At 40.0% G+C, this 12,529-nt stretch overlaps 1 protein-coding gene across 3 annotated transcripts in view; it reads right to left on the bottom strand.

Moving 5' to 3' along the window:
- The window catches only part of LOC127377321 (thymocyte selection-associated high mobility group box protein TOX), a 77,683-nt gene that overhangs the window by 31,200 nt on the left and 33,954 nt on the right, over positions 1-12,529 (bottom strand). For all 3 annotated transcript variants that reach the window (XM_051425083.1, XM_051425084.1, XM_051425085.1), the window contains one exon: positions 7,673-7,732. In XM_051425083.1, the coding sequence (XP_051281043.1) occupies positions 7,673-7,732 (60 nt within the window). The remainder of the gene's footprint in view (positions 1-7,672; positions 7,733-12,529) is intronic.

The following is a 12,529-nucleotide window of genomic DNA, read 5'->3' as shown; positions in this document are numbered from 1 at the left end:
TGGGCGTGGATGTTGTGCTGATGTTCCTCTGATGTTCCTCCAGCATTGTTTTCAGATATTGATGCCCGAGTGCTGGTTTAGAGCTGAAAAATGTTTTCAGCCTGAATTCATGCTACTGGAATTGCACGCTCTCTTGAAATTTAAATACCGTACAATATGTATCTCTACTACATTCTCGCGACCTTGCCAGCGGCTCTGTATGGCCTCAAAGAGGGAGTGAGATGTGTGTTGGCGTGTTCAGACCCTCAATTTTCATTTTTCATCCTTTGTCTCAAATGTCCCCCTAACTTTTCTTGCAGGAAAAGGATGCAAGGATAGAGGATAGAAAGAGAAACACTCTCACTGAAGTAGGGGTGTTTGGTGGGGAGGGGGAGTGTTGTGAAGTGAGGAGAGTGTTGCAGTTGTGGTGGTGGGGGTATAATGGTACACTGTGAGTCACTGTTAAGTAACGGTGCCTTTTCACATCAGCATCGCCCACATTGGGTGTGCGGTGCCAGGGTGTACTGAGGTGTCTCTGCCTCAGAGAGAGAGAGAGAGAGAGAGAGAGAGAGAGGGAGAGAGGGAGGGAGAGAGAGAAAGAGAGAAAGAGAGAGAGAGAGAAAGAGAGAGAGAGAGAGAGAGAGCTAATACAGACAAAAAAACATCTGGATTTCTATTAAAGGTTGAGTGACAAAACATCATCATATGTTAACTGACTGTAACAGAATGATCCTTATTTCTTTTCCTAATTTTAAATATGCTTATTCAAAGATCAATACCACATTGATTTCTGTAAATATGAAGCTACTGGTTAGCTAAGCTTGAACAAATAAGCTATAATGTGTTATTTAGTGAACTTTGGAACTTTTTTACCGTTTTTAAGTGTATTTATAATTTATAAGTTTGTTTTTCTCAAGTCAGGTCAACTTAAATTGTTGTCATACGTCTGTTTTATAAATAAGTCACGCTGTCTTCTCTCTGATCAAAATGAACATGTCCACTTCAACCACTTCCTGTATACCTCAAACACAAATCATATATTCATTGATAAGCACTGATTTACTGAAAACCTATATAACTTACAAGTTTTTAGCAAAACTAAGTTTAAGTTCAGTTAAGTTGACTCTGTTGACTTAGTGAGTTTTGCATTAGAAAAACTAAACTAATGAACAAATTGAACATCGCAAGGAGTCGACTTCTATTTCTTTTTTGTATAATTTTAATTTTACAGTGTAGTTATTAAATTTCATGAGCTGTGTATAACTACTTTATGTATATATATATATGCTATTGCTATGGCAGCATCTTTTTTGATCAAACCATAATGGCAACAAAGCTCCATTGAGGTTGAAGTGAACGGAGAGTGGGAAGGAATGAGTTGTGTGTATGAAGTTCAGTTGATGTATGTGAGAGCCATACAGTTCCAGGAGAAAGGAGTTGGGTGGGTGAACGTGGGTGAAAAACCAGAGAAAGAAGGAGAAATACAGAGAATGAGAGAATGTGAGGGAGTGTCAGAGTTAAGAAAAACACAAAAATAAACAGACAGACACAGAAAGACGAGGAGAATGAGAGAGAGGGAGAGAGAGCCTGCATCCAACAAGTGAGGATTCTATTCTAATCTCGACCATCAGCCACTGTTCTCTTGCAGCCGGCCAAATCGATAGAGACACATGGCTCAGCAAGACACCTGGATACAGAAAACACAGAGGCACAAACAGGCTGAAACTTGCTGCTTCTCCCAAGACCAGTGGCCCCTGAGCTTCCTCTCCTGCACAGAAACACAATGCAACAAGTATGACACAAGAGAGGAAGAGACGCATAAAATTACTCTCCCTCTTCCTGCCACTGGCTTGTTTTCTCTTTCAAGCTTCCTCCCTAACCAGCTATTTTTTTTTTTTTTTGGTCTCTAATTTTCCCTAATCTATCGTATGCACATATATATATATACACGTGGACATGCATCCACATGATGCAGAGACTGATTATAGGGTGAAGAGAAGGAAGCCAAAACACACAGAAATATACACGGAGGTACAAGTCTGCACAATCCCTCAAACAGATCAGGCCTGATAGGAATCCAAATGAAGAACACTAATTGTCCTTTATACAAAATTAGAATATGTGTGGGTGTGGTTGGCAGCAGCCATTTTGGTTTGGCTGTGATCATTCTCATGCAGCTATTGTAGTGCTGCAAAAAATATACAGTGCACTCAGCATTATTTGGCATGCATGTGCACGATAGCCTGATAATCACACTGATTTGCCATTTTCTCCTTATCATTCAGTCTTAAATCATGTTCAAGTGAGCTGTTTTCTGTTTGGGAAGAGGGTTTCCAAGTCATTTTCAGTTGACACAGACGCTGCAGTTGCTAGAGTACTTTTTTAAAAACATTTTTTTGGAAGAAATATGCTGATAGGAAAGTTGCTATTTCTAATAAGTCCAATTACAGCAACACAAAAAGATGATGTGCCCATTCTTAATCCCATGTAGAAAGCTCTGATTGGCTCAGCTCTTTTTATAACCGAGGAATCAGCAGTCAGTGAGCACACACCAGACCAGAAAATCTGAGATGTGGGTAGCGGTTCAAGCTTCTGGAACAAGACTATGTGAGTGATTCAAAACTCTGTATGGCTCACAAGAACATTCTCAGTCAATCAGGATAATTGAGATGTTTAATAATCTTCAATTCAACAAACTATCCCCTTAGTAGCTTTGTGTGTGGGCAGATATAAACAATGCTGCTGATCAACAAAATAACACGCCCACACTTTTGCATATAGGCTGAAACCTCAACAGATGATCCAAATGGAAAACATCAATATCATCAAAACGTCTGCGAGCTCCATATGTGCAGCTCGTATGCATATCTTGTACAGAAACCATACAGTATTGGAAGCCTTGAAAACATCTTGTTTGAATGGACAGATTGTGTCCAAGCATACAGTAAACGGCCCCTTCAAAGCTGTTTCTGATTAGCGGTTTTCTCTTTTTAAAAGCTCAGAGATGTTATGTGTAATGCAATCTTCTGGCTGTGTCAAACTGCTACCTCAGTGCGTACGCTGTGGAAGACCCCAGACATGCAAACAAAGGAGTCTCTGTTCTGGCTACATGCACCTTTTTCACAGGCACACGTCATGTAAAGGTTCGGGTGGGCATCTCAACGCAGTGTTAAAATCTACATTAAGGCATTCTGGGTCCTTCTTTCACAATATGTTTGACTATTGTGGAGGTACTGTGTCTAAGAATTTCCCACAGAACCAAAGAATAATAATAAGTCTTACTGCACTACTCTTCACACAAAATAAACAGAAATAGTAGGAACGTCTTAGCATGCATCTTAGCATGATGTTTTTTTACAGAACACAGCTGGAAAATACTTGAATCTTAATAAAAATGAGGAACACACTCAAAGAAATATATATAAATATATATATACACGAAATTGTAGGCATATATTCAGCATATTCATTAGACGGTAATCACCATTTCAAATTGATGCAGAAAATGATTTCATATTTGAACCTCTAATTTGTCTGATTTAACTTCAAAAGCAAGCTGTATGTGACAAAGAACTGCACAGCTAATGCATACAATTAAGCATCAATTAAGAAATGACTGACGCAAATGCACAGCAAGTAGTCAGAGTAAGGAATTTTGTGTGACGTCTAAAGAAAATGCAGACATTCCTTGGATGTGGTAGCTTTGACGATATTTATAGTTTAACCTCTACAGACCATTTAGCGGGTTACCCATTGCAAATACATGGTTTATAAGAAAAGAGCACATGCTAAATTACAGGGAAATACGTATAAACCTGTGGACAAGACAACTAGAATGTAATGATTTTGCAGGCACTGAATACACCAGGGTTAACCCTTAAAGAAAAAAAACACATGAATTTCCCATAAGGGAACAGTGTTTATGTTGTCAAACTTAAAGGACCTGTTTGCAGGATTTAGTGGATTCTAGCAGTGTAATTGCAGATTGCAGAAACTATGGCAGGCCAGTGTTTGGTTTGTCCATTCTAAGCTACTGTAGAAAAATAGGGGTTTAACATGGAATATACAAAGCTTATTCTAAGGTAACAAAAACATAAGTATTCTTATTTACAGATGATTGCACACTAATAAAAACATATCTACGAATATTGTATTCCATTTCTGCCAATAGATCCTCCTGAATGTTACACACAGGAAAAAGTTGTGCATAGAAATCAAGATCAGTGCTGACCACTCAGTTATGTGTCATTAGGCCTACAACTAACAATTATTTTTGTAAAAACTTGTGCTAACCGCTCTATGCAACCTTCAACTTAAGAGCGAAGTTGCCCCCCCAACCCCCGCCCTTTCTAAATATAAAATGAAATCTGCTGTATTGAAAAAACAGAAGCCACACAGTGAACTCTGTGTTGGGAGGTCTATTCAGAACTAGTGTGTAAGCTCCTATTTGACAGCACTGACAGAGCATCAACTGCAACTGACATGTTTTGAAAGGCCCAAATTGCCTTATCCACTAAGAAGGTATTTGTTGACACAACACTGCAAACCTGGAGTGGGTGCTGATGATTGACACATGACCGCTGCAGCAAAGAAACTACAAAGCTGGACATTTATCCCAATTAGCACACACCCATGTATGCAAGCGAAGTGACATAATTAGGGCATATCAGAGAATGTGGCTAACAACGATGGACCTCATAGTCTCTGATGTGTGTTATAAGTAGACAATAAGCTGCTAAAGCTCTCACTCTACCCCTCATTATAGTCACTCAATCCTGACATCAAAGGGAAGACTAACCTTATTGCTATAGGATGATGGTGGGTGTGTATATATGTGTGTATGTGTGAGGGTTTATGAGAGTGTGTGTGTGTTGGTGTGCACATACATATATTCTTGTTCGTCGGTCGTTGCATGGACCAATTTAAGTTTTACACTCCGAGAGTAAGCACATTTTTGGAAAGTGAGGGAATTTTGGCTGGTCTTAATTTCTTCAAAGGGCTCTTTGAGAGTTAAGACATGGGTTTTAGGGTTAATGTTATAATTAGGTTTATTTTAAAGGGTCACTTGACACAAATTACATAAAAACCCCATCTTAGGTAGAAGGTAGCTCCAGTAAAAACAGTTTAAAGCAGGGATTGTAGATTATTCAGAGTAACCAGTTTTGTTTCTGGAAAGAGAAATAACTGAGGTGAGTTGAACATTTTTCACGCTCAGGGGACCACATATTACATTTCATTTGTCCCCATTGTATTGGGGTGGTGGCAGACGTTTCAAAGGCAGCTATCTCAAACTCTCAAAACATAAACACAAATTATATGCATGGCCAGACACCACTTAGGTAATTGCGATAATGTGTCTTTTTGTAATTTGGGAGAACTGACCCTTTAATGTTAGGATAGGAGTTAGGTAGTCAGTTTTAATTCCCATAGATTAGAAGTAGGGAAAGGGAATACATTATGTTAATTCTTGTCCCCACAAGTATAGAAGTACCGTGTGTGTGTGTGTGTGTGTGTGTGTGTGTGTGTGTGTGTGTGTGTGTGTGTGTGTGTGTGTTGTGAGTGAAACGAACTGAAATTGAGGACGTCTACTCGCACATGTGCTTATGACTTATGAATAACTTTGTGTCAGAGAATGTGTCACTTCCTATTACAGTATGCGTGTGTTAGTGTGTGAGTGTGTGTGTGCCCTGACATCCTCAGCCTCTTGGCCGTGTCCTGTGACTCTCTGACAGTATTTGGCAAGGCACTAATTGACGAGGAGCCTCCACCTCGTCGTGTTTTGTCAGAACACGAAGGCCTCGCCGCTGGATCAACAAATCCTGGAGCTTCAAATTGTGCCATATGTCCAGCCATGTGTTCCCTTCTACCAGCTGGGAGCACTCAGCTCTGTGCCTGTCTAACTAACTGACAGTGTGACTGGGACTGTGCAACCCCAGACTAGGACCAGTACTTTGATGAACCTGGAATGGTGAAACGTTGGTGCTGGTTTTGTCTGTCAGCGAACTGTTTAGTTTGAGTCAGCTGATCAGCAAATTGTCTATTGCTGTTATAAAGATTTATAAATCTTTTGCATGAGATATTGCAAAAACACTTGTGCCTCATCTCTAATACCCATGTTATTTTCTGAGTTTGACTTGACAGCTTGAGAGATCAAACGATCTGAAAAACTGCCCATTTTACATTTCAGGCACCTGGTAAAACTGTCAACAAGAAGATCACAATACAGTTGCTGCTGTCACAGAGTTAATGTGGCTATAAAAAAGTAATGCACAGATCTACCTTGATCGCAAAACCAAATTAGATGGTGTGCGGCAAAAACCAACAGTTCTGTTGATTTGTGAAAGCGATATTGTATATTAAAAAACAAAAATAGGAGTCTACAGCCACACTGTGATGCTGTACCTCACATCAGAGGCACTTACAGTAATGTAAGGAGCTGTCATCAACTCGAGTAACGCTACCTTTGTGTCTCCTCTGTACCGTGTGTATGTGGAGGGCTACACCAGCCCTGACTTCGGTGAAACACAGTGAGAACAGACAGAGCAGACAGGGTGAAAAGAGAACCGTAATCGACAACGAAGACCAAGCGGCTACCACCGTGGCTGGCAAATGAAACCAACATGGAAGAAACAAAAACTGCAGTTCGTCGAAGGCCACTTAAGGCTACAGAAGCAATCGGTTTCCATAAGACCCCATATTAAAAAATGCACAACTTTACGGCAGATATAAACATGTTTACAGCCTGGTACAAAAATGGTTTTGGTCTCTATAGCTAAGACTATAGACTAACCCAACTGTCAGAACAACACTGCCATCCCTAGAGAGCCATGTTGCTAGAGTGGCTAAAAATCTTTTTTCCATCAGTTGTGCATGTCTACATGGCTAACAAAAACAGCTTCAAAAGCCTGAGTGATGGAATCTGGCCAACCATGATGGATCAGGTAGTGAAAACACATTTTAAATTATATGAAATATTTGCCTCAAAGTTGTTCTACTAAGAAATTTTAAAGAACACTGAGCCATTTGTAATGATTATAAGATCAATAAAGTTTTAAGTTTAAAGGCATGCTGAAAGGAGAGATTAGCCTAGTTCAACTCAATTACTTGGTGGTTATAGGATCATTTATTCTGTAGCTCCTCACATATTTCCCACCGTAGGGAAACTTCACACGCTTTTCCACATATTGATGGATGGTCTAATTAAATATGTGTGAATTTCAATCACTCATATAGTCGCTAATTTCACAGTTAACAAAGAAATTCTATTCTATCAAACATCCAATCCTGTCACTTGCTTCACTTAGAGCAGAAACACAGGCTCCAAATGATAATGCATTTTGTTACTACCACTTACAACGAGGCTAACGAGAACAAATATGAAAGGTTTTAAAGCAAGGTAATTTGTACTGATTTCAGTTGACCAATTTTAAATGTTTAACCCACAACAGTTAATAATGACAGGGTGACCACAAACTACTGTGATTTCCACTTACATTAACCAGGAAAATGTTTTGTCTGCATTCACAACAACCCCATCTTTAGTTAATGAGATGGCAAACATTTACATTTAATATTTTCCAACATTTACTAAAAAATATAATCCTATAAACTCATTATAAGCTCACCCAACAGTGTTCCCAAGTATTTATTTCTGGTTTGTGGGATACATAGGTAAATACGTGGGCTCTCTTACCTGGTTTGGAGACCGAAACTCTTGGTTATTGTCATTCATATACATGTTGTCACCATCAAACTGTGGATAGAAACAGAAAGGAGAAATAAATCATGGTGTGGAAGAGGAGGTGTGATGAAAAAAAAAAAAAATTGGGGCCCGGGGAGGAGGTGCGAAGAGGAAAAGCTCTTTACGGGTGGCCTGAAGTGTGAGACTAATGACTTTGTCACTTTGGTTAAACCTCGTGGTGGCATGGCAGCGTGGGTAATTACTGTTCGTCAGCGGGCCGTAATTAGGCTACATGAGCACAGTGACGAGAGATGGGCTTTTCCCTGTGGGCTCTGCTGTGTGTATGAGACAGAGAATGAGTGTGAATGAATCTGTGAGTGCATACAGTAGTAAAGGGTGTGTGTGTCTGTCTTTGAGGCTGTGGATCCATTGTGTGTGTGTGTGTGTGTGTGTGTGTGTGTGTGTGTGTGTGTGTGTGTGTGTGTGCCTGTGCTGTAAAGTGAGGGCATGCTGTGTCTTCAGCATTAAGTTAATCGGGCATCAGAAGATCTCTTGCTGCAGGTGCCAAAGCACTGTTAGACACCAGGTTAGAACTCACATAACAACAAATGACCCTTGACCCCCAAGGTTGTTGGGAAAAAACCAGCTCACTAGTTTAGCACTAGGCCTACATGCAACATGTATAGTGTGTTGGTGAGCTAAATCCCAGAAGAATTCATGAATTCAATGAGATCAGCTTTGAGTAGACTACAAATAAAGAAAAAAACAACACAGATTCTGTTTTTAGCTCCAGAGAAAATGAGATTCTGCCCCACAAACGGCTCAGTAACTGAACCTGTGCGGTGTCAAGGTGAAACTGCTACTACGTTAAGAAGAGCTGTATTGTGAAATGCCCTTGGCTTCCAAAGGCATAAAGCTTTGTCATACCAGTCTTGCAGCAAATGGAACAAACCTTGACTGGACTGGATAATAACACATGCACACAGAAACCCAACGTGTCAAATAAAGCCTCCTTTTTTGTTTGTTTGACAGAGGTCATCCTTTGTGATATCAATGCAGAGAAGACTTGAGAACAGACAGCAGAGACAACATGATCAAACTAGACAACATTCCATGTCAAATTCCTCAGATGTGAAGATACGGGGGGGCCCTTTTCATTTGCGGTGGTCTGCTTTGTGCCTATGGAGCAAGCCTTGAATGATAAACACACGCTGGATACAAGTGAACACAAATGGATCATAAGATATACCTGCTCAAAAACAATGCCCAACTAGGTAGACTAATGGACGGAAATGGGAAGAATTCCTGGGGGTGAAATCTAATATCTACACTGGTAGACAGGAAAAAGTTGAAGCAGCTAAATGAGCATGTGAGTGGTGAGAAAGAGAAATTACTGTACATTATTGCAGGAGAAAGGCCGGGGGAATGAGCGCCTGCCTCAGGGCAATGGTTGGTTAACGATGCATATCATGGAAGCCCTTGTGAGGATTCACTTGGTTATTCTAATGATTACATTTACATTCAGCCACAGACGCAAACATGAAACTGAGACAAGCACTTGCATTTAAGCTTCATTCGCACCACCAGCACTAAAAACTGCATGTTTATTTCAAGTGAAACTGACTGCTGACTAATTGTTTAATGCTACATATTGGAGTTACATACAATAATTTGCTTAATGAAGCACGCTGGCGTCTATCACTTAACAGTGAGAAGTGACTCACTGAGAGGGGCAAAGTGATGTTGACCACGGTGACATATGTGCAATAAACTCTTTGCTTCTCACATAAAAGCCTCTTGTCCGCACCTAACTGAGCAATTTCTTTCCATTGAAAGCCACTTTGATATCACTGGTGACGTAAAGCCATTTTGAGAATTTCTTTCTCTCTGTTGAAAAGAGAGTACAGTCGCTGAATAACGCCATTTTTTACCATAAAATGCTGCCAGATCTTGTATTTCAGTTTGTTTTGTAATCTGAATTCTTTGAGTGCCGAGCCTTATTGCAGTTTCTCACAGCTCTGAATGAAGCAATGAAGGCAGACAGTGCTCATTTTCACCAATTACATCTGTAATATAATATTCACCAAAAAGGCCAAAGACAGCCTAGAAAGGTCAGCCATTTTGTGCTTCAACATGGCTGCCCATATATTGCAATGTAAAGCTGTTTCCCCCTGCTCTTCTCTCGATAGCTCTCCTTTGCACTGCCTCGCTCTCCCACTTAAAATGCCAATTTATCCTCGGCTCAATGCTATCAGCTCTGCCATTACTCCACATTTACTGCAGAAATCATCTTCTCTTTCTCTGTTGTTCCCTTTCTCTTTCATTTTCTCCCTCTCACTCTTTCCTCTCACTCTCTCCATCTTTCTCTCTCCACTCCCCCTCATGTTTCACTGTTTCTTCCTCTTTTCTATTTCCCCTCCTTGCTGCTTTCTCTCTCCTCTGTTCCCTTTCCCATGTTCTCATCGTCCCCACCTCTCTCCGTGTTACAACCTCCCTCTACTTCTCCATCTCCCTCCCCACCCCTGTTTCCCCCTCTTTCTTCAGTGGGCCTTGGCATCGCTTTCTCATCGGCAGTCTAATTGGGCATTCTGCCTGAGACAAGGGCCTCATTAAGCAGTAATTACACACATGTTGTTTTCGGCAAACATCTCTATTTGGATTGCTTTGCATGGTAATTGTTCAGCAGGGACCACTGCTCGCGATGTTTCCCTCCGTGACACACGTGGTGCTGGGAGAGAGGAATAAAAACATGGAGAAGAGGGATAGAGAGGCAGGGAGGGGTAGAGAGAGAGGGGGGGATGTGAGAATAGAAGAAAATAATAATAGGTTGTGGAGGGGAGACAAATTGAGAAATAAAGAATGCATACATGAGAGAGAAAGAGGATGAGTAACAGAGAGGCAGAAAAGAGACAGACTAAAAGGATGAAGGCAATGCTGAGGCAGTAAATGGAGAAAGACAATGAATAAATGACAAAGAAAGAGGTAGACAGATTCGGTGTGAGAGGAAAATGAGGTGGAGAGGTAGAGGGAGAATGAAAAAGATGCAGAGAATGAGTAAATGAGGAAGAAAAGTGAGAAAGTAAAGACAGTGTGAGAGAGAGACACAGTGAGTGAGTCCCAGAACTAGGTCATGCCTCGCAATCATCGACAAAGCTGAGCGTTTCAAAAATAATGAAGCCACAAGGTGGAAGTAATGCTAACTAGCATATCCAGGGAAAACATGTAATATTTACACAGTGCTAATGGTGCAATACAATGCTGGGATCTTTTTATCTTGGAGTGCACTGGTGAGACAGTTGATGGCAGGATTGGAGGCAAAATTACAGACTCCACTGAAGATTGCTTTTGATTGATGGACAATTCATATAAGCTCCTCATAAAGCCTTCTAGGCAACATCTGTTTGTGAAGGGGGTGGGGCGGAGATAAACTGCTAGTGTGCCTGGGTAATGCCATGACTGTCCAATCACCAGAGAGAAAACTGACCTCTTAATGATGAAAAAAAATACTTCATTTTGAAAGCTAGGAAACCAATTATCTGGGAAGCAAAATAATATAATATTTGCCATAACTGCATCTAATGAGTTGAAATACACAAATTCCACGGTAACCTGTTTTTATGTATATCTTAATATTACAAGTAAACTATAGTTCAGGTTTATTTATATAACATTATTTATATAACATTTTTACAAACTTAAATGGCTTTACGAGTGTACATTTTAAAGTACATTTGCTTAAGTGCTGTGCTTACGTCAAAGTGCTTTGAGTATTTCCATTTCATGCTACATTATTCTTCTTTCCCACTACATTTCAGAGGTAAATATTGCACTTTGTACTCCACAACATTTATTTACCAGCTTTGGTTACTGGTTAATTCACTGAAGATTAAGATTTTACATACAAAACATATGCTCAGCTTGTAAAATATGATTTGTTGTTATAGATTAAACTACTCAAAAGTATTGCTTGCTTGCCTCAACCAAGCGTGCAGGCCATTTCTGCCTATAGATCCTCCTAAATGTTACACACTAGACCCTTAATGCATTAATATTAATAATCCATTTATATAAAGGATACATACTCTGAAAGGGTCAATTCTCTTACTTGAGATCATTTTTGTACAGTATTTTTACATTGTGATGTTCTAATTTTACTTAAGTAATTTATTATATCTTCCACCACTGGGCTTTCCTACTACATCATATACCATCTTACAGTTTGTGTAGTATGGAATATGATATGACAAGATGTAGCAGAGTAAAAAATAATTTTACTTCTACCCAATCAGCATTCAAGCAGACCATTGCAACATCTGTAAAAGAAAAAAAAAAACATACAGTATTACACTAAAGAACAACAAACTTTTAGAACTTTTCAATTTATAAAAGGGAATCTATAAGCAGAGTGTGTAATACTTGTGACTTTAAAAGCCTTTGCCAGTACACCAAGTCTCTAAAAATAATTCTCTCACCGAGCGGAATTAATAAGCCCAGAACAGTACACAGCCATTCTGTGAAGAAAGGGTGTGGTGGTGGTGGTGGTGGTGGTGGGGGGGGGGACTCATGCAATATGTATGCCTGTTTGAGCACCCTTCTTCCTCATCTTTCCCCTCTTCTCTTTATTTCTCTTTTTACATCTCTCTCTCCCTCGTCCTCTGTTCAATTAAGCTGTAGGAGAGACCTTACAAACCTCAGCCTGAGACAATGTGCCACTGAATTTTGATGTTGCCCAACTTGTCACAGCTGGTTCAAAGCCAGACAAGCGGATGAGACCGACAGATAGATAGACAGACAGACAGACAGACAGACTTGTGTGCACACAAACATGTATACACACTTATAAACAGGGGAAGATTGAAAGACAAAGAG

This window comes from Dicentrarchus labrax, unplaced genomic scaffold (assembly GCF_905237075.1).
Source record: "Dicentrarchus labrax unplaced genomic scaffold, dlabrax2021, whole genome shotgun sequence".
Classification (NCBI taxonomy): Eukaryota; Metazoa; Chordata; class Actinopteri; family Moronidae; genus Dicentrarchus; species Dicentrarchus labrax.
Note: the sequence above shows the minus strand (reverse complement) of the source record. Positions and strands in the feature narration are given on the sequence as shown.